This window comes from Takifugu flavidus, chromosome 6 (assembly GCF_003711565.1).
Source record: "Takifugu flavidus isolate HTHZ2018 chromosome 6, ASM371156v2, whole genome shotgun sequence".
NCBI classification, from domain to species: domain Eukaryota; kingdom Metazoa; phylum Chordata; class Actinopteri; order Tetraodontiformes; family Tetraodontidae; genus Takifugu; species Takifugu flavidus.
Genome location: NC_079525.1, coordinates 11345897 through 11367228, shown reverse-complemented (window position 1 = coordinate 11367228; position 21332 = coordinate 11345897). Strand labels below are relative to the sequence as shown.

Sequence of the window (21332 nt, the reverse complement as noted above, 5' to 3'; positions counted from 1 at the left end):
TTGGAGGAAGCGCCTGGACCAGCTGCAGCCAATCACCAATCAGCTCTCCTTAAAAGGCCGGCTCTGGCGTCCCTCCAGTTCCAGATGTTTCCACATGTTATATCTGTGCCAGCATCAGTTGTCTCATGACAGTGGTAGTGTTCATCTCCTGCGGTTTCTCTTTTTTTTTTTTGTGGGTTTTTTTTTTTTTTAATCAACTCATGTTTCCGACTTTTGAAGAGAATTGTGTTTGCTTTTTGTATATGTTTCTGTTTTCTGTTACAGTTAGTTTAGAAGTTAAGGATAATATAGGTAATCATTAGCAAGAGTAAAAACAATAAGTAGTCAGTTGACCCTCCCTTGACATAACTGTTGTTTGGATAATTGTAATCAGGGGAGACAGTCAGGATGAAAGTGTTAAACAAACATCGTAAAACTGGACAGCATAGTTTAGTGGTGTTGATTTATCTGCAGGAAGAATGTGAACTTTGATCTGGCTATCTGTGAAACAGTTAAAAACAATGGAGAACAAGGACGATGCCAGCATCCAATGGAACTGGAAGAAGAAGAAGAGGTCATCCAATCAGAATACAACATAGGACTGGATTAGCATCAGTAATTTGCCTATGTGTTTCCATAAAAGACTGAGTCAAGATAATTGACTTTGTTATTGTAGGGTTTTGAACTGGCCCGGAGCTCCGTGATATTTGTATCTTGAATCGGTTCTATTTGCTAAATACATTTTACAGAGAGAAATTGTCATTTTTCTTCTTGAAGTCTTCATTCGAAGAACACGCAGATCAGCAGTGACACATTTTAGCGTATAGCGATCCAACAATTTAACGTATGTTTTTTCTCATCAAACTCTCGGAAATATCGAGCCACATTTAAAAAAATAAATAAATCAACGAAGCAAATCATGCTACGCACATCCTGCATAAATTAAATGTCTTTGGCATCAGAACACCAAACTGGCCCGCGAAGCCTTCCATTATAAAGCCCATCTCAATTAAAGATTTTAAGCTCTCATTTTTTTAACACCTTAAAAATCACAAAAGGTAAGAAAAGGAACACAATCACCATAAAGGTGATGCCAAACATCACCCAGGACTCATTGACTATAATTGGATGGAGCGACTCACTCGCCCTGTCATAAACACAGTTGAGGTTGCTCTCCAGTTTGTGGGTGAACTCGCCCCTCCGGGGATCCGAGGAGACGTGGGTGACTTTGAAAACCTCGTACGGGGGAATCAACACCTGGCCGTCCTCTTCCAATGCTGAGTAGTGACTTATATCAACGCCGAAACACGTGTGGACCTGGAAACACGTGTTTCCCCTCCAACGACACCCATCAGAGCCGAGGACAAACGTGCCGAAGCGCAACAGTTTGCCGGACGTGTTCAGATTCAAGGAGGGGTCTGAAGGGTAACTTGTCGTGTGGCACAACCTCTGACTGTGTTTCAGAATCTGAATGGCTTCGCTTAGATAAACGAAAAGGGGTTGAGATTCAGAGGTGAGTTGTTTTTCAGGACCCTCCGCAGCCGTAAGGACGGTCCCCCCCGGCCGCCTCACAGCTTGTGTGTACATGTATATGGCGACTGAATGCTGTTTCTGCATGTAACGGTGCTCAGGAGTTGTAGCTTTTTGCTCTGCATTGCTCAAGGCTTGGCTGAAGTTCATGCTGGCGTTCCATATCCTCGACCGGTCTGCTGTGACTATGACCTTGGACGTACAGGCATCGGGATTCAGATCCAGGTCTGGATCCTGATCATCCTGCATCAGGAACGTCTGTTATAGCATTTGGCCGTTCGTGATACTTCAAGTTACACTTATACAACGTAATTCCGTGAAGAGAATACCTGTCCAAGGAGATAGTGCCAGCTGCTATGTAAAACAGCAAAGATCAGCAGTGCACTTAAAAAGACAATTGCAGTAATGGCGCATGTAGACAAAGCTCTCCTCTGGCATGTTTCCCTGTCGCTGGCAGGCATAATGAATCTGGAACACAGTAAAATGATGCGTCATCCACTACAGAACTCTGTGATGTCTGTTATTTGCACTCATAGAAACAGTAAATCATACCTGGAGGCAGCAGACAGAACACAGAATGGGGATGATACGGTCTTGATGTCTGCGTTAGAAAGCGTGGAACACGGCGTTGAAGCAACTGGAGACGGGAAAGAGGCCGGTTAACGCCAGTGTACACAGCATTAAAGTAATCAAGCCAGCACCTTGTGAAAACATCAAATGTCCTGTTAGGTATCGCGATCCAACATTTGAGACACTAGGATGGAGCAGCAACAGCGTTTATGTCACTCTTTTACCCCCCGACACACACATAAACACACTCACACACAAAGTCACCCTCTTTAAATCATTACTAAATATGTTAGTTGCAGCTCACCACACTGTCGGCGCGGCCATGGCAATGGTTTGTTGGAGCAAAATGGGTCTGCTGCGCTCTCCCCTTGCTATAAGTGCTTTTAAATTACGCAGGATTATTTAACACGGCTGTGTGCTACCAAACTGGAACGACCAGTGTTGCCGCATGGAGAATCTCCCGCCCGCTGTGACTGACAAAACCAAGACCAGATTTTTGTTTGTGACGAGCGTTTGAGCAGGATCAGGAAACATGCAGGTCACGCTGCAACCCGGGAGAGACTAAAACTGCACCTCGCGCTCTGTCATGTTGTTTCAAACTCACGAAACCCACATTGGGCGAGCGTTTTGTGCTGTGTGGTCTCACCAGTAAAGAGTTGAGGGTTCCTGGCTAACTCAACATCTGCAGGTTGTTTTTTTTTTTTTTTTTATTATTTTTTTTTTTTTAAACAGCGCTGTACGTTTCTTTGGGAGATGCTAATTTCCCTAATGGACACCCCCTAAAGGGATCAATAAAGTACCCTGGTTCTGATTTTGATTCTGATCATGACGCTGCTGAGGAAACTCAGAATAAGTGATACGCTGCACAGGAAAGCTAAAGTGATCAGGATGTAGTGATGTGATGTTGGTAGACGACAAGTACCGTAAATGTGGGGTGACATAGGCTTTATTGTTTAGTTCTTCTTCCTCTTGTTGTCTCAGCCAGTCAGGTCAGAGTTTGACCGGCAACTAGAGTCGAAATGACAGAAACAGGATTGTACAGAGCCAAAGCTGTGTTTTCCTTTTCAAACCCGCGTTTGTTTCTTTCAGGCACATCCAGTTTGGCAATTGGAAAAGTTTAGCGACCCTTTGTGTGTTGCTGCTGATGGCTTTTCTATTATTTAATGACCCGTTCCTCCTGCTCTGGTGGCCTCAGGAACCTGCGCAAGTAAGAGAACACATTTGACCCTTTCTATAATCACCGTAGTGGCATTTGCCTGTAAATATATACTGGAACAAACGATGAAGCTGCATTACACTTCAATCTGAATATGCAACACTCGGGAATGTAATTGCTGACTGCTGTTCCTGCCTGCGGCTGCTGCAGGGATCAGAAACCGGTGGGTTGCCCCCGCCTGCGAGACGTACCCCGCTGACAACAACAATGGTGCTGATCTGCAGCCGCTACGACCGACCTGTTTGTCGACTGGCTCGTCAGCAAATGGTGTCCTTTTCAAATGGAAACAGAAACCTGAGTAAAAATGCCTGGACACGCTTATTTGTGTTCTGGTAAATGACTTACAAGTAAAGTAAATACACATTGGCTGGTCGGCTGAGTCGCCTCATAGCCAGAAGGGTCTAGGATCAATCCCAGATCCGTGTGGGTTTCCTCCCAAAGTCCAAAGATAAGGACATCAGATTGATTGGAGACACCCCCAGGGTTGAGTGTATGGGTGAACGGTGCCCTGTAGTGACCTGTCCAGGATCCAGAGGATTCCTGCCTCTGACCTGGTGATGATTGAGATGGAGTCTAGACCCTAACCCTAACCCTGTGGCCAAGATTAGAAAAAAGGAAAACATATTCACCATTAACTACCTGCTTATTAACACGTGTATAAGCAGCATATTGATGCTTCATGATTTATTACCAAGCAGTTGTGACCTTATTCTGTATGATAGTTAATGGCGAATACATGGTGTTACTGTAATGATGGATTGATGGATCTTTACTGTTCCCTTTCCTTTAAAGGCTGAAAAATAAATTGTGTTTTCCATTAAACTGCCAAAATATTGCATCAGAATTAGGGAGCACAGCCTTATGAGTCTACACCAAGCTTCCACAATTCTAGTTCAGGCTTCCATTTAAGGTCACGATAGAGGCTCTGTTATTTGCATTTATATTATCTGATTATCTATCCAATGTAACGTTACTGAACACTGTAGTACGCACCCTGACAAGATGTTTGAGTCCACTTTGTCTGCGTTTACATAAATGAAAATTTGCATGTGTGCTTTTGCCTAATTAAACAATGTTGTTGCAATTTCTTCAGACACTTTGACTTTTTCTTAGCCAATGATGGCGTTTGGAAATATTTGGATGGATTAGATTAGAAATACTTTGATCACCAGAGCATTTATTCAGGTGTCTTAAGTCCAAATGCTTCAGAATGCATTAAGAGTCCGTTTGAAGATTAAGGTCTCTAAAAGACAGAGGAACAAGAATGTGTGTGCGTGTGTCTGTTCTTGTACCTGCTCCATGTCTACTCAGTAGCAGGAAGGTTGAGCTGAGAATTGGGTTTAGGTCGGTGTCAGAATTAGCTGGGATGCTTAGGGTAAGGGTAGGGAGCTGGGTAATACAATGAGCCTATGAAAGTCCTCACAAAGATAGAAGAGCAAGAACATGTGTGCGATTGTGCGCGTATGTTCCTCGACATCAGAGCAAATATTCTGTAGTACGTTAATCTTGTGTTCCACAAACGTTTGTGAAGATAAACCCTGTCCTTTCCCTTGTACGGTCAACGAAGCAGCGCGGCCTTATTTGCATCACTCTCCTGTATCTCTCACCTGGAGTTTATCTTCCTTTACTGAACATTATATACAGTAGGAGCAGCACCAGCGGCGCGCGCCAGAGGGGATTTCACAATCAGTCGGACATTAAGTTAGATGCAGCCATGACATTTCTACATCAGGGGAGAATGGAAGCAGTAGCAGTTTGGGCCCTTTTACTCAGCTGTGGAGTCTCGACAGCAACGGAACAGGTAATAAACCAGCAGTTACGACTATTTATTCCAGCGTTTGTCTTTTAACCAAGCAGTCTGTTCATTCTCCTGTCTGAAGGTCACCGCCATACCCGCCACAGAGCCTGTCATCACACTGGACATGGCGCCCAACGCCGTCGACGACATGTACAGCGGCTGCAAGGACAAAATGAAGACCAAGGTGGAGAAAGAGTTCCTGCCCAATGAGAAGAACACAAACAGCCAATTCAGGCAGGCGTGGGAGGAAGCGGAGCAAGTCTATAACACCAAATGGAAGAGAGAGACCGTGATGGCCAAAGAACAGTTCATTGCCATTTATGCGTATAACTTTGGCAAACGGCAGATCTACCAGGACATCAAGACGGCTATTCAGACCCAGCACTGTAACTACAAAACCACCTTCAGCTATCACTCCATGACCTTTTTCCTGACCGACGCCCTCCAGAACCTCAACGCTCGAGGAAAAGAAAAAGGCAGGTGTTTCATAGCGTACCACAGAGTCGATCAGTACTTCAGCCAAAACGTCCTGGGCAAGGAGATCCGATTCGGTTACTTCACGTCGACCACGCTGCGCGGCTACAACACCAAGCAGAGAAAGGGGAACAAGTCCTGCTTTAAAATTGAAACCTGCTACGGGGCGGACATCTCCATGTTTGGAAACGTGGACACGGAAGCGCTCATTCCTCCTTACGAGGTCTTCAATGTCACGGGGATAAAGCGCCGATGTCAGCAGCCCAGTCTTGAATGCGATGTCGTCTACGAACTAAAGAGCACGCACGCTCTCTCTAATCTGAATTGTGCTCTTTTCCCACAATAACCAGCATCACAGGTCGCACGCGCTCAAGCAAGTCATTACATCGACCAACAGAGTCCACCGAATTTTCTTACCTTGTCATCTACTTTAAGCTGAATGGAGGAGTCTCCCTGTGGTGTTGCTGAAAGTGTAAGCGTGCAAAACGAAAACGATTAAACATTTTTGTGCCTCCTTTATTCGTTGTTTCACATTTGTGGAGTTATTTTCCTTCTGACTCTGTCCAGAAGCAAAACACGTAAGAGCCAGAGCAAATGAACCCCGAACATCTAAACCCCGAAGCAGCATTAGAGGTCATTTAAATTCAGAGCTAAAGAACCCAATAGCTTATTCCTTCTTTTGGGAATAAAAACCTCCAGACATGTAACAGTGGGGATTTACTTTTATTCACTGTACACTGATGACCTTTTGCTACTGTTGCAAATTGCGGACACACGGCCGGACCGCGTATCTAACCTATCGTGCTCGTGCTCGTGCTGTGGATTCAATATTTTGTTTGACCATTGCTGAAATCTTAATAAGGGGTGTGACTTTGCCTCAGCTGGCAGAGAGTTACAGAAGATCCCACCCCAAAGCCAGCATACAGAGGCTCGCTGAATTGAGCTTTGAACTTGTGGATGAGCTCCATGTTCTCCTTCACCGCGTAAAATGCGACGGTGTTGCCTGCGTAATCCAGGTACACCCCGATCCGCGCGGCCCTGGGGGCGTCGGGGAGGTCCCGGTCTACTTTACTGTGCCAGGCGGAGTAGCCCGAGTCCGAGCAGAGGAGACTCCAAGACTTGTCGTTGTATCCCAGCAGGCTGTGCGAGTTCTTCCCTTTGCGACTGATGCTCCTGTAGGCCACCCCGATGGAAAACTCCCCCGTCCACTCGGCCTCCCAGTAAAACCTAAACCCCGACAGAGGCTCCTTGCACAACACCTGCGAGAACCCATCGAAACGCTCGGGGTGATCTGGGTAAAAGTGGACCGTTTTCTTCCGCGTGACCTTCTGGTTGCCGTCTGACATGACCAGCTCTTTGTAGGCGGTGTTTGGGTCAAAGGTCATCTTGCAGGAGTCTGAATAAAGAGCCAAATAAGCAGGTTTTTTATGACCAATATTTAATGTATCCAAGCAACATTCCTGTATTCTCTTTTCTTTTCTCCTTTTATACTCACATCGTAGGAAGTCCGCCCTCGTTTTCGGCTCCTGAAGATCAGCTCTTGAGGGAACTGAAGAAACACGGTCATTATAGTCAGATATAAGACTTTCATGTTAATGCACATTTACGCGACGCTTCATTTACCTTTCAGTCGTTTGTCTCCGTTTCTTGGTAAAAGTATGTACACGGGGGTTTCGTTAACTGTGGACGATACAATTACAGATGTGTGCAAAGCACGTGGAATACCAGATGTATTCAGTCTCATCTGCGTGACACAAACCTGTCTTGGAAATTTTGCTCAGTTCTTTCTTGCAGATGTCATCCAGATGTTCCTTCATGTCTATGGCCGTCTTGCTCATCTCGCCGAAGGAAAACTGAGGGTTGATTAGAACTTTGGGCACCATGGCTTCGGGAGGGACGCACAAGGTGGGAAAATTCTGGACGCGCAGAACAAAAAGGAATGAAAACACTCCGATGTGAAGGCAAATGTACCGTTTCGCCTCGCCCGCGGGCTCCACCTGCAGGAAGTGGATGTTGTCTTCTGTCTCCAGGATCTGCCGCAGCTCCGCGTCTCGCCGCTGCAGCTCCATTATCTCCTGCTCCAGGCGCTCCACGTAGCCGTCGGCCTGCGCCATCGCCGCCTGCATGTTGGCCATTATCATCTGGTTGATTTCAGCCTTCCAGCGCTCCACCGCCTGCAGCATCTCGTGGAAGGTCTTATCGCTTTCTGCCTGCGCTCGCTGGGCGCCGCTCTACGGGGCAAAAAATCCATTTATCCACAGGTTTCCAAGGGTGACATCCGACGTCATGTGACCCTGATGTCTGCGGTCTTACTTTTAATACGTCCACATTGTGTTTGAGCTCCTGCAGCTCCTTCATCCTCTCTTGAATGATGTACTGGACTTCAGACTGTGTGACCACCAAGATTTTCTAGCGAAACAAGATATTCGTTTATCCCAGAACAAGATAAAAGGATCCGTGGATCTGTAAATCCACAAATGACCCCCTCCGTTAAAAAAATAAATTCCATTGAGAGACAAGAAACGACTTTCGACCTTCAGACTCACTTGCTTTTCGATCCGCTCTTCCTCCGCTGAGGCGATGTTGTGGCCGCGGTGCTCTCTGACAGTGCACAGCACGCAGATGCACATCTGGTCGGAGCGACAGAAGAGCTCCAGGCCTTTCTCGTGCTGGGGGCAGATCTTCCTGTCCAGATGACCGGTCTCGTCCACCAGCTTGTGTCTCTTGAAGGTGGAGGACTCGTAATGCGGCTTGACGTGGGTTTCGCAGTAGTAGGCCAGGCACATCAGGCACGACTTGACCGCTTTATTGCGGCGACCCACGCAGAAGTCGCAGTAGGACTCGCGGTGCATGTAGGGAAACGGCATGAGCTCCGGAAGCTGGCGCCGCGGCTCGTGGTTCACGTCGGGCAGATTGTGTCGCAGCACGGGCCGTGGCGTGAAGGTCGCGCGGCACTGCGGACAACTGTACACCCCCATGTGGTCAAACTGGTCCCAGTAGATCTTGATGCACTCCAGGCAGTAGGTGTCTCCACAAGGAATGGTGACTGGATCTCGGAGCGCGTCGGCACAGAGGGGGCAGTAAAGCTCCGGTGGTGAAGGAAAACTCGACTCCGCCATGTTGCCTTTAGGTGAAAATGATCGATCGATATTTGTGATGCTGGACGTGCGGCGATCCTGAAGGTCCTTTCCAGACTAGAGGCGACGAGGGCGGTGATATTTAAAGGCAAGCTTTGTTTTGACTGTCAATAAAAGATCTGAGTGAAACTACAGGTGCTAAAATCTGCAACCATATAGGAATTTGTCCACCGAGCAGGAAGTTCAGGTAAACATTACGTAAGGTTAAGTTACTACCCCAAACACCAGTCTGTCTGTTTTCAACACCCACGCCACCCAGCATTTAACTGGGATTTAGCATAAAGTGTTAGCATTTAACAGTATTACGCTATATCTATGACTGTGCCATCACGGGTTTGTGACTTTCCATTGTTTAAGACCCGTTGCCCCTGACAACCGCCGTTTTGGTGAACAGCTGTGGGTTGCTTTACTGAGAATATTCCACCCTTTTGCTTTCCATTTGGCCAAGCGCTGAGTTTCATGATGGTGCCTGATTTCAAAACAACCTTTTCTGTTTATGCTGGAAACAGAGAGGACAGCGACAGGATCGTTGTGCGGGTAGACAGAAAGAACAATTCAGCTAAACCCCAATCCTGACCAGAAACTCTGTGTTTTATTACTCTGTGAATGAATCAATACTTTATTATGCTGTTTACTGTGTTACGGTCCCCTCAGAATGAGCCCCCTCTTTACACATTTATTAATGTGATTTCTCTTAATTGTCTGTTTAACATATTTGATTAACACTGCAGATGTCTTGACTCCTTCTTTGAATCATAGTTATAACGCCTTTGCACCTGCTCACAGGGAGAACCAATCTCCTGTAGTTTAGTATAGGATGTATTTAGTTCTTTCACGCATGCTGCAGGGGGAAGTCAGGACATAAACAAAGGACAAAAGATCCAGAAAGATTAACCAGATTGCAGCAACATCTTAAAAATAGGTGTGGAGCAGAAGTCAGGGTTTTTCCTTTTGACTGCACCAAAATAGCTTGTGGGTGGACTTTTTTAAGCATTGAAAGGCTGGAGGACTTACTATTGTTACATCCCAGTCTAGGGGTTTGGGAGCATAATAAAAGTGGCTGGCTCAGGGAGTTAAAAAGAGTGATTTATTGTAATTAAATAAAACAATACAAATAACATCAGTCCTTAAACGCACAGGTTTACAGTTGTAACAATGAGTGGATGACGAGACTAGAGAAGCCAATCAATACAGCCTACCTTCTGAATTGACCCACTAACTAAACCCCAAGTCAAAGAAAAGAGAAATTAGTGCTATTTACAGGTGCTATAAAAGGTTGAGCCCAACTTGCAAGTAAGGTGAAAACCTCAACAAGAATAAAGGGCTCGGTCAAAGCAGCAATAATTCACACACAAAGTTTTTAGCAGTTCACGAATGAAAAGGCCTTCCTCTCATACAAAAACCTCTACTAGGATCCTTCCACCTTTATATCAGCCAATCAGGACGCAGGAACGTTGATGATCTTCAGGTGGAACTTGTTGACCATCTGCACCTACCAAAGACTTTCAAACAGAGAGAGATGTCTTACTCGTCAGTAGAAAGTAAGACAAAAACAAAGATCTCCTATTACATGAGAACGTGTTACTCTGACACTAAAATAATATACAAAACAAGTCAACAGCCAAAGTGTAACATCGGGAACAGTTCGAGTCCCCCCCCCCCCAAAAAAACAACTGTGTACACACGCACACACACACTTATAATTCTATCTTTGTGAGGACTATTAAAAAAGACAATCATGCATTCCCCAGCTCACATCCCAACTAACTCCTTTACCCCAATCCCAAACTAAACCCAATTCCAATGTTAAAACCAGGTTTTAATCCTCAGTCTGGACAGTCTTTGAAGATGTAGGAAACAGCCAATATGGGGGACTGGACAGGCTGGACTATTGCAACTCAGTCCTTATAAGAAGGTAAAAAAAAAAATTGTCAGTCCACAGAGCTGCAAGAAACCAAAAATTAGGAGCACATCAGTCCACCCTTGGATTCACTCCGCTGGCTCCCTGTCCTGGGCTGAGTACAAGATCTGTCACTCACCAGTGTATCCATGGTAACGCTCCTCCCTACCTCAAGGAGCGGATCACCCAACGTGACACAACAAACTCCCTCCGCTCATCTTTTCTTCACATCCGCAGAGTTCATACTTTTAGAACTGCTGTTATGTTTTGTGATTTAACACTTTGAGATTTAAACTGTAAAGTGCAAAGCAAATAAAATGCAAAAAGTGTCCTCACATCGCTGGTAGAATGCAGATTTTGGCCCTCAAGTTGTAGCAAGTATTTTAGAAAAACACACACACACAATGTGCTGGTTTTAAATCTTACATCTTTAAATAAACCACCAAAACTTTTGGTTATGTCATTTGATGTTTTTTAGATCAGATGTGCGTGGAAAAACACCCCAAATTTCCACTTCCGCAACACTCTCAGAGACAAAATGGAGCAAAATCTTTATTGACCAAGAAGAGTGATCACATGGATAATACAGGACCCCACCAGCATTTTCACAGAAACTGGAGATTGTGAAAGCATTTTAGTTCCAATACATGAGAAGAAGCATAATAAAAAGGTGTAAATCCATATGAGCTGATGCAGTGCAGGGATTTCATTTCAACATAAGCAATAATGTTACGCAGAGAGACGCCACAGTGGGTGAGGAGCTCATCGCTGCAGTGCTGGAAAGAATCGGTCCCCTGACCTTCAAGGCTCCCTGCCGGTCCACTGAAAGTGGTGCCGGCTCTGGTTTCACCTCCCACCGTTGCTTACGTCAAGAGGGCCGAGTTACATGGCAATCTTGTTGATAAGAGGAATAATGAGGGGGAAAAGGTTTAGGGTTTTAATTTGGGGTTTTAAAATGGACGGAACATTTGTCCGACAGGTTGCTGATGGCTCAAAACGCTCATCCGAACCTAAAAGAACAAAGAAAAACAGGGTTACACCAGCAGACGCATCATGTGGTTGTGCAGTTTGAAGGGAGAAGAACAGGCTCTTACCTCGGCTGCTTTACCGAAGAACAGAACAGACGTAAACCAAACTCCTACATTTGAACGCGGCGAGTTTTTGTTTTTTAAAGCTTTTCCTTGGTGCAGTGACAGACCTTGAAAAACATGTCAGACTTTCTCTGTTTCTATCATCTTTAGAACATCAACAGGTGTGAAATCAAAACTCTGGGATGTGCTTTGTGTTCTTTAACCATGAACAGACCTACACAGGGTTTTAGGCTGCTGTCACAGCAATTACACATCAATTATAATCCTTTTTAGCATGCCGCTGTCCCGCATTAGCATATACTGACAGGATTATTTTGTGAGCATAACACAAAAAGAGCCCTTTTCATCTTTGCTAAAGCCTCGTGGATAAACAAGCGACAAGAGACTTGGTCTAATTCTATAGTTTCCGCGTAACAGGGTGGCGGCGAGTGTGTGCAGCACTATAGTGATGCTACACATACGATAACTGCTTAAGAATAACTCCATAGGTAAGGCAGTTTTTCTTTATTTACCCTTACATTTCCTAGATCACTTTGGCCCCATCCACGTCTGATGAGCAGTGGGCGGGTGGCGCAGTGGAGTAGATCAGAATGAATCGTTTTTCCAAGGCAAATATTGGTCATTACAAAATACAGCAAGTAAATACGTGAGCTAAGGAATGCCGAAGCGAGTGCGGTGGGGTCGGCTATATGAACACAACAGCGATGTGGATACAGTCTGAGTACACAAGCGTTCATTCAGTTTATAGAAAAGGCCAAATCGAAGCTGATTGTGGAGTTTCTTTTCTACATGTACTTCGGACTGAGGAAGACGCCATCTGGATCGGTGGAAGGGGGGGGTTAATCTCTTCGAACAGCAGAATATCTGACACATCCAGGGCTGGGTCTGAGGCGGGAAGTGCTACATGGCACGGGTCAGTGGGGGAGTGGGGGGGACAGAGCGGGTCGCTCTGAAGCACCTAGGGGAACCATGATGGGCCGACAAACACTGTGGGGGAGGGAGGGAGGGTCTGCTACTACTGCTGATGCTACAGCTGCTGTCAGGGAGGAGGGGACACGGGCGTAAAACGAGTAGGAGGGCATGAAATGTAAAAATAATGGAGGCAAAAATGGTGGACATAGGGTAGTGGTGGAGAGGGGGGGGTGGGCATGGAGCTGGGGGATTTCCATCCTCTTGGCCCCAAACACAAAGGCCTTTTTTAGTCTGTCCAGTCTTTCTTGATGTTGAGGTTCCATTCCCAGGACAGCAGATCGTGCTTGTCATCGTCAGTGAACTTAGATTTGATGTTATATTGGCCGCGTGCCACCAGTCCTGTGGGAGCTTCTTCCAAAGAGGTCAGGAAGTCATATTCAGCATCTCGGGGGCCGTAGCTGCCCACCATGTAGTCTGTCTTATCAACTGTGGACGGAAGAAGGTGGACAGCACAATCAGAGATTTCTCCAGAAAGAGGAACAGAATCTAAAATTCTAAAGATATCTCCAGAAAGAGGAACTAGTACATCTATCTATCTATCTATCTATCTATCTATCTATCTATCTATCTATCTATCTATCTTCCTTTAAAAGGTAGTAAATTGCCATGTTTCTGGTCTATTGTCCACTGGTCCAGACTGTTTAACTGCTATAACGCCATTTGGCCAGTAGGTGTCACTGTTACCATGTAACATGACGCCATTGCAGCCATTAGTTAGAAATGGTGAATATTAGAAACACTCACTCCTCAATCCTTTCCTGTATGTTTGCTGTACATACTTGAGGCCTGAAACGATCTCTCGGTTCACCTGTGGACACACAGACAGGATTGGGTCTTAAAAGCTGTGCGTTGCATCGACTAGTTCATAAGCAAGATGTAACATTAAATGCAAAATCTGGAGCAGCCGACTCAATGCAAACCATCACACTATTTTAATATTTAAAGGCTATTTCTTGTTGAATATGCTCACCTTAAAGCTGATCTTTATCTTGTATTCAACTCCCTCTTTCAGAACAAAGGCCTGTTTCTTCAAAGCTTCCAGGTCTCCTGTAACAAAGCAGCAAAGGAAGAAGACAACACATATTTCTTTACTGTAGGAAATTTAACTGACTTGAGTTCATAACATTTCTCTTTTGAGGCAGAGCTATTTTTAGAATAAAACAGCCAATCAGGCAGCTTTTCTACCAATCACAACTGGCCAAAAAACCCTGCTCAGGAAACTGAAATCGGATGCAAGTTACTGGTTGCATCTACAAATCTACCATTTGTGACTGATAAATGAACTGAAGAGAAGGACGTCATTCGTGACACCACAGCAGGGACGACTGGACACTGTGTGCAAGCTGTTTTCATGCTTTCTTCCTGGTCTGCAGAGCTAATGTGCCTGAGAGGGTCTGGAAGGCCTCCAAGAGCTGGTGCTACGAGGGTCACGGCTCTGGCCTGTCGCACTAGAAAAACAGGCCCTGTTGGGCATCATCATTGTTTTCTGATCCCGGCTCATTGTTTTTTCTGTTTTTCCTTCCTCAAATTCTTAAAATGGGTCCCACCCTAAACGGAAACAAGACTAATTCGGTTTGTGCATCTAGCCTGACTTGCCTCCTACAGAAAAACAAATGTTGATTAAAAAAAAAGTCTACACTCACAAGTATTTCTTAGTGCCACTTTCCAAAACCTACTGACTGAGAATGATCAGATTGGGGGATCATCATAAGGAGGATTATATATATATTTTGGTCTTAAAAATCATAATCAAACAGGGATAGCTACTGGTGCATTCAGAATGGCAGCTGGATTAGCAAGTGGATGAAGATGAGGTCCAGCTGTCCTGCTACACATTTACATAATGACCCACAAAAGGCAAAGATATGAGGTCAGTAAGGGAGAAGGTCAAGCTGAACTTTGCTTCTGACCCATTTACCAGCCCCAGTTGTGACCAACCTTTCAGGTCCAGGATCAGGGGTTTTGGAGAGCCTTCGCAGACCAGAGACATACGAGTGACCTGGACATTGGGAATAGTGGGATCTGAAGGAGAGAAAGAACATTATTAAAAGATACATACTGAAGAATATCTCAGGCATATTTGTCTTAGGGACAAAAAACATCAACTCAGCTACACAATGACAGGTATATTTTTGACATGACATTATCTTATGACATGTTCTCTAAGACGTAGCCGGCATCAAGAGAGAAAGAATTAGAACAGCCCTTAAATATTAATTAAGATCTAAATTACATTCACTTGTCAAGTGTAACAAAGAAATTTCCTTTGTTACAGGGTGAAACTTAGTTGAATTAAATTATAGTCATTTTGAGCACTTGTTGATGCAGTTATCAATGATGTGGGCTGTTAATCAATGTGAGGAAATACCCAATTATTGTTTATCATTTGTTGTTTCTAAAAGCCCCATTGGCCGCATCTGGCTCCCCCTGGTGGTAAGCAGAGGAATGACAGAATTACATATAAAATTACATTCATATAAAACATTGAATAACAGCACAATTACAAGTGGGTATTTTATTTTTACGTAACCTTTAAAGGATACAATCTCCATTTGTTCCTGTTAAAGTAAATGAAATGAAGCCATGGCCTAACTTTTATGGGTCGATGTCAGTTTCCTTTTCTAGTTTTTTGCTATATATAAGCTCAGTGTTTATGTTCATACTGCATGTAGATTTGTTAAGAATTAAAACTCTACCTGTGCCTGGCTGCAGCTGAATACTCAGGCCTGCTGCTCTGCAGTATTTTTATTTCAGCAACAAACATGTATGACAGTACCAACTAATAATTTCCTTCTATGATAAACAAATACTGTAACTTCTTTAAAAACGTGTCAGCATTAAACAGATTTGCTCGGATTACCAGGAGATACAAATGTTCTGCTATTCCAACCCTTCCTCATTCATCCACCCCCTGCATTACCAGCAGACGTGACCCCGGGTCCGAGCAGGGTTTCCTTATATTTGCGCAGGCTCTCATCATCTTTATCCAGATCTTGGATCTCCTTCACCGATTTCTGGGCTGGCGGTTTATAATTCACTGGCTCTGGCTCCTCGTTTTCTGCAGCGATGGCTGCAAGCTGCTCTGGAGTCACCTCATCCTCGGCCATGTCTGGAATCAGAGCGGACGCGTGAGGACACCAACACTGATATGAACTTATGAGGAACATAAAGGTGACTGCATGGCAGAATGCTGTCATAAAGACAATAATAATAGTCACACTAATGATAAATCTGTGGCGAATGATAACCTGGCTGCTGAATGACATCACCCAACCTAATTTCTCTGTAATGACATCAGCAACGGCCTAATGAATGAGGAGTCATGCATCAGGTGACGGACTCATGGGGGCTTGTGGCCTTTTACAGATCCAGGCATTTTTACAGGCAGGAACACAAGACACAAGGAAAAAGATGCTGAAATTTGTTTGTTTGTTTTTTAAAGAAAAAGGCTCATAGACTTTAATTTCTATCACTTGCACAAGAGTGCAAATGGTTGTAGCATCCCGTTGTCTTCAGAAGATGACTACAGGTGACCCGGGAGTGCAAATCTCAGTTTGAGAGGCTGTAAACATTAGTAATTAGTCCATTTTCCCACTGCACAAACAAACATCTGCTCAGCTGAGCCAAACAGTTCTTTTCTCATGACAATGACTAAAATAGCTCAATAGGAGCTCTTCAGTTACAACATTGTAAATAAGGCTCAGGGACAGGCCCCCATTCCACTGGAAGTATTTTAACAAGCCTTTGAAAGAGAGCCATCTCAATATTTATTTATGTTTGGGATTATTTGGTTATTCACTCCGAACTTCAACATCCCGGCACCAACAATTAAAATGTCCTTCTAAATAATAGATTTCTAGCTGTAAAAACCTGTTTTCAGTGTATCTCTGGCATGTTTAAACTAACAGAGACACGTCTCCAAGCACTAAAGGCAGAAACACTGTGACTGGAGTCGTTAAACATCCTCCAGCTTTGTATATAACTGTACTTAAACTTATATATTCAGGCTACAATCCCAGAAGTATACTTCTACTTGTTAAAGGTATTAAACCCAAACATTGCGGGATAGCTCTTTAAACTGACTCTATTATGCAACTGCTTGATTAAATCTATATAACTATCTTTTAAGACACACATGCAATAATATCTTTAATAATTTAACTCCAAATGTCCAGGATTTTTTAATTGTGTAACAGCACAGGAGATGGTCGTCTGCCATTAAATTCCGGCCCGTATATTCCTACAGTTTAACACAAACCCCACCCTAGAATAGAGGATGAAAGCAGTCTGGCCTTTTTTGTTATTTTTAAAGATGTTTAGGAAAGATGGGGAGACTAAAAATGAAATCCGACTGACATACTCGAATGTTCAATTATCGAGTTTGGCCTTGGGAGGAAACCCCATTGTATCCGCCACATCACAGCCCCATTATCTCCCTCCTTTTAACAGCACTACAGAATATGTGTCCTGCAAATACAGTAAAGGAGTCGACAACATATTGAAGAAGCAGGAGCGTATTTAGTGGGAAATGACACCCGCTGCTCTGCTCTTCATCAATTGTGAGAATGATCCAGACATGGGCGTCATGTGGAAACTGCAGCTGCCGCCTCAACAAAGCGGCAACTTGGCTGTACGAGCAGCGTCAGCGCTGATTTATCCAAGAACCGGCATAGAAACACTTGTTTGGGCATCACTGTGCCATGTTGGCCAACACAATCTGACCGAAAGCACAAGTTCCGACGAGGGATCGCTAGTGTTTGGAAGAAGCTGCGCACACACGCAGGGTGGGACTGGAGCGGAGTCGACCACTCTGGAACAATCGGGCTTTGATGGGCTGCGGCTAACGCTAGCCTGCTAACTTTCCATCAGTCCGACAACATGTCTGGAACCAACCCCGCGATGCCGACGGCTTTTAATCGGGCTCTTAATGGCCGCAGTCACCGGAGAAGACGTACCTTTTACACGCAGAGTGGTGATTTCAGGCTCCTTCGCTGTACGTGCGTTCGCAGTTGGTGGATCTGCCGCTATGGCGAACAAGGGAACGGCGCCGCCCCGCGCGACGCTCGCGCGGCAAGTTTCCGGGAATCCGCGCGGAGTTCACGCAAGCGACGCACAATGCGGGAGCGAGTGGACGTTCATGTTATGCGTGAATCCAAATCAAAGCAGAGATTCAAATCCGAGGTTCCAGGACAATCGATTCAAAACTTGTCCGTAAACCGTTTAAAGGCAAAGGCCAACACGAGGAGTCAGGATGGCATGAAAGACATGACAGTCTGATCTTCCATATTTAACATTCATTCAGAATTAAAAACATACTGGCGATTTGACCAGTGTTCAATCCAATCATCAAGAAAAAGAGGGGAAAAAAAAAACGACAAATGTAACACCTGCATATGTACAAACTGCCGTGTTTACATAAAACTTACAGCATTGAAAGAAAACTCCATGGTCACAAACTTAGCATTTACATGTTTTAAAAAAGGTGTTGGTGGGTTTAAAAATAGCCAATGATGGAAAAGCATTAGAGGTACCAATGGTCTTAGAAAGAAAAATTCAAAATCTACCCGTTTTCCAAAAATGGCAAAAGTATAAGTGTCAAATACAGTAAAATGGCTTCAAAACAGTTGTGATGCAGTATATGGAGCAGAATCATCCAAGCACCTCTAACTGGTGTCCATCTGAAAAGCAATAAAAATGGCAATTATTGTACATTCCAAGCTTTACCCAGAAAAACTAAAAAATATTTCATGCGACATGAGCATACTTTGGCATTGTAGGCATCTAACTGGGCATCCAGCTCCTCTGCAGACAGTTGAGGTCGGCCTCCTCCTCCTCCTCTTCCTCTCCCCCCTCCTCCTCTTCCTCCCCGACTTCTAAAGTTCCCGCCACGTGCGCTTCGGCTTTTTTCCCCCCAGTCAAACTTAGGCTGCCCAAGCCTGGTTCTGTCAAATCCTCTGCAAAGAGCAAGATCAAGATCTTTTGTGATCGGGGATAAAATGCTTTAATATGTACCTTCTGACATAAAACAATCAACACAGCAGTGCCTTTAGCTTCATACCCTACCCTGCCGTGGATGTTCTACTGCTTGCCTCCACTTGTGATGTCACTTGTTGGATTTTCATTGGGTGGCCTAAGAAAATCAAACGGCATTAAACATTAACAGCATATATACAAAACACACAATAGCTTCTGTACATATGATACGTTATCTTTTCATTGATATAGTAAATGTAAAGGTCAGGCATGTGAAATTTGATTACCCATTTTATAATTTATAAGCAATATATTTATAAAACCAAACAGTAATGAGTGTTCTTACTCATGACTATGACCCATCACACGCTGTCAATTTTCTACATAAATATTTGGGACAAGTTCAATATCTTCTACAAGTAACTTCTAGTTATAAGCCTCGCTATACTCCAGTTCCAACAAGAGCTAGTGCGTTCAAGTGGAAATTTCAGTGGATATATTGATATTGAAAAAAATCCATACCATCAAGAGGGACACCATTGTATTGCTTTAAGGCTTTCAGTGCATCTGCCTTAAGTTCAAAATGAACATCCGCTGTTCCTTTACTGCGGCCTGACCGGTCATAGTGGACGGATGCCTCTTTTAATGGCCCGAACTCTGCAAACAATTCCTGAGGAGAAAATCAGAATCGTCTGTCACAGCACTTCCATAACGCAAGTCTCACGAGCACATGTTGCAAGTAATTACCCTGAGATCGGAGTCGGACACACCAAAGTCCAGGTTGGAAACCAAGAGTTTCGCGCTGCCTTCTGCTTCACTGCTTTGAGGTCCATTGGCGTGCTCCTCAAACAAGTCATGCTGCCATTTGTCTGGTAGCTCGCTGGGCTGTGAAAGGCAAGTCTGTTCAAATTTGTGCTTGACACCATTGTTAAAAACGTCCAGCTTCAACGAAAACATGAGAAATCATCATTAAAAGAACTTGATACCAGAATTTGTATTCACCTTGAGTCAGAGAGCTATTGGTCAAAAGTAGCAGTCAAATTGGCTTTTACACAGGTACATTTCTGCAATAATAATTGGCCTGCAGGACTCGTTCATCGGTGGGTAATCCTCCTCACCTGGCCACTTGATAAAATAGGGCTCGGACGACAGCAGCCATCTTGAAAAAAAGTCCATCTCCATCAAGGACAATTTCACACCGACTTCTGGCCGTGTATAATTTTTAATGGCGCCCGTTAACTTTGTCGTCACGAAGTAAACTGAGAACATTTGTTCCAGTTAGTCTAGAGTTCAGGATGCATTTTCCAACACTCGCAACCAGAAGTGGAAGTCCGCTGAAGCACCGGAAACCCGCACATAACACACAGCGAAGCAGGTTAACATTTCATTTTAACATTTTTTTTTGCACATTCATTTCAGTAGCATATATTTCGTACCCGGGTGTATGGGGTGTATCTGTCGTTTCTTTCGCGCTGAAAGTTGTCACGACGATCCCGCGCCGGCCTCGATGGCCGACGGCCTGAACTTCTTCCAGTTGGTCTGGATGAGCCACCTTCGCGTCCACTGCCTGCTTTCTTATTTAGTTTTATGATGTCGTCCAGAGACATGTTCACCTTGTCGGCCATTCTTAAAACGCTGAAAACGACACAAAGGAAATCGGGACGGTTAACTAAAGGTTTGTTCCCTCCACGCCAGTGCCGCGGTGACGTTGAAACTACCGGAAGGAACGTAGTATGCAAAATAACATTAGCATCTCGCGCTCCTCCTCCTCTTTCTTCTTCTTCTGATCCTTGGTCTTCTTCGTTTGTGTTATGGGAATTTGCTATCCATTTCTGGGAGCATTACCGCCACCTACTGATTTAGGGCGATAAATTAGACAGTTAGGCTGCTCTTTCAGAGAGAAAAACACAAATAAACCCACAAAAAATTTAATCGTTATAATTAGTCTGTGTTGTGTAGAAACTAAAATGTTCAAACAGATCATCCCTCTCCTCGGTCTTCTGTTGTTTTTTCTGCTTCTATTCTTATTCTTTTGTTTAATGACGGGTGGCAACCAGCGTCGAGGTCCATTAGCGCCACCTACTGTGTTGGAATGTGGATCAGAGTGAAACCCTTTGGAGCGATCACACTGCCAAAAACCAACGAATTTAATGCTGACTAAATTTTATAAATTCATATCGAATAATTATTTAACCATTTGTTCCTTGGCCATTGTGGAGATTTCCTAAAGAAAAATGTCATTAAATTCGTTCATAACTTGAGTTATTTTGTTCAGAGACAGAATTCCTGTAAGATCAGTGGAAGGAAACATGGCCGTACATCATGGCCTGCTGTATAGGACTGTCAAGTAGATGGATAATGTGAACGATGCTTCATGCAATGTTAAGCTTTCTCATCCTGGACAAGTACCTCATCCACCTGTCCCAGTAAGCTGTGTAGGTGGTGCCGCTCTAAGAAAAACTGGCAGGAAACAGCCAAAGACTGTCAACATTAAGGAGGCTTTGTTGGACAGGCAGTATGGGCCTAGAACATCCATCTATCTATCTATCAATCTATCTGTCATTGTGACAGTTTATAAATTAATCAAGACCAAGAAGGGGGGATTTGGGCATTTGTAATCCAATTTCGATTTCTCTTTATTGAGTACTTCTGGGGAACTCATTCATCCCCCGAGCCATCAGGCTGTTCAACT

General features: G+C 44.3%; 5 protein-coding genes and 1 long non-coding RNA gene across 8 annotated transcripts; 2 read left to right on the top strand and 4 right to left on the bottom strand.

Moving 5' to 3' along the window:
• Positions 1-779: 779 nt before the first annotated feature.
• On the bottom strand, positions 780-3141 carry LOC130527907 (ecto-ADP-ribosyltransferase 4-like). 2 transcript variants are annotated; one of them, XM_057036753.1, is made up of 4 exons: positions 3002-3141; positions 2062-2146; positions 1839-1977; positions 780-1752 (listed from the first exon to the last, which is right to left on the bottom strand). In XM_057036753.1, exons 1-4 carry the CDS (start codon positions 3018-3020, stop codon positions 1006-1008), a joined length of 990 nt encoding a protein of 329 aa, XP_056892733.1. In that variant the 5' UTR covers positions 3021-3141; the 3' UTR covers positions 780-1005. The 2 variants fall into 2 exon arrangements, with proteins under 2 accessions (XP_056892733.1, XP_056892734.1); XM_057036754.1 differs by lacking the exon at positions 3002-3141 and adding an exon at positions 2384-2516.
• A 19-nt stretch (positions 3142-3160) lies between these two features.
• On the top strand, positions 3161-4383 carry LOC130527930 (uncharacterized). The gene is made up of 2 exons (XR_008951151.1): positions 3161-3286; positions 3446-4383. It is a non-coding gene; the product is annotated as an uncharacterized LOC130527930 (long non-coding RNA).
• A 556-nt stretch (positions 4384-4939) lies between these two features.
• On the top strand, positions 4940-6086 carry LOC130527914 (NAD(P)(+)--arginine ADP-ribosyltransferase 1-like). The gene is made up of 2 exons (XM_057036763.1): positions 4940-5096; positions 5176-6086. Exons 1-2 carry the CDS (start codon positions 5010-5012, stop codon positions 5911-5913), a joined length of 825 nt encoding a protein of 274 aa, XP_056892743.1. The 5' UTR covers positions 4940-5009; the 3' UTR covers positions 5914-6086.
• On the bottom strand, positions 6068-8830 carry ftr84 (finTRIM family, member 84). Its single transcript, XM_057036730.1, has 7 exons — positions 8114-8830; positions 7881-7976; positions 7565-7798; positions 7327-7483; positions 7191-7247; positions 7063-7116; positions 6068-6963 (listed from the first exon to the last, which is right to left on the bottom strand). The coding sequence occupies exons 1-7, from the start codon at positions 8684-8686 to the stop codon at positions 6422-6424; spliced, it is 1713 nt and encodes a 570-aa protein (XP_056892710.1). The 5' UTR covers positions 8687-8830; the 3' UTR covers positions 6068-6421.
• Positions 8831-11143: 2313 nt separating this feature from the next.
• Positions 11144-17774, bottom strand: LOC130527919 (rho GDP-dissociation inhibitor 1-like). Of its 2 annotated transcripts, XR_008951144.1 has the most exons (7): positions 17623-17774; positions 15588-15776; positions 14606-14689; positions 13638-13714; positions 13412-13475; positions 11699-13093; positions 11144-11614 (listed from the first exon to the last, which is right to left on the bottom strand). XR_008951144.1 is itself a non-coding variant. In XM_057036769.1 (6 exons), exons 2-6 carry the CDS (start codon positions 15772-15774, stop codon positions 12894-12896), a joined length of 612 nt encoding a protein of 203 aa, XP_056892749.1. In that variant the 5' UTR covers positions 15775-15776; positions 17623-17774; the 3' UTR covers positions 11144-12893. The 2 variants fall into 2 exon arrangements, 1 of the variants encoding a protein (XP_056892749.1); XM_057036769.1 differs by having other exon boundaries at positions 11144-13093.
• Positions 17775-18055: 281 nt separating this feature from the next.
• On the bottom strand, positions 18056-20382 carry LOC130527915 (aly/REF export factor 2-like). Its single transcript, XM_057036764.1, has 6 exons — positions 20077-20382; positions 19388-19525; positions 19163-19310; positions 18731-18797; positions 18432-18621; positions 18056-18345 (listed from the first exon to the last, which is right to left on the bottom strand). Exons 1-6 carry the CDS (start codon positions 20263-20265, stop codon positions 18331-18333), a joined length of 747 nt encoding a protein of 248 aa, XP_056892744.1. The 5' UTR covers positions 20266-20382; the 3' UTR covers positions 18056-18330.
• Positions 20383-21332: the final 950 nt, after the last annotated feature.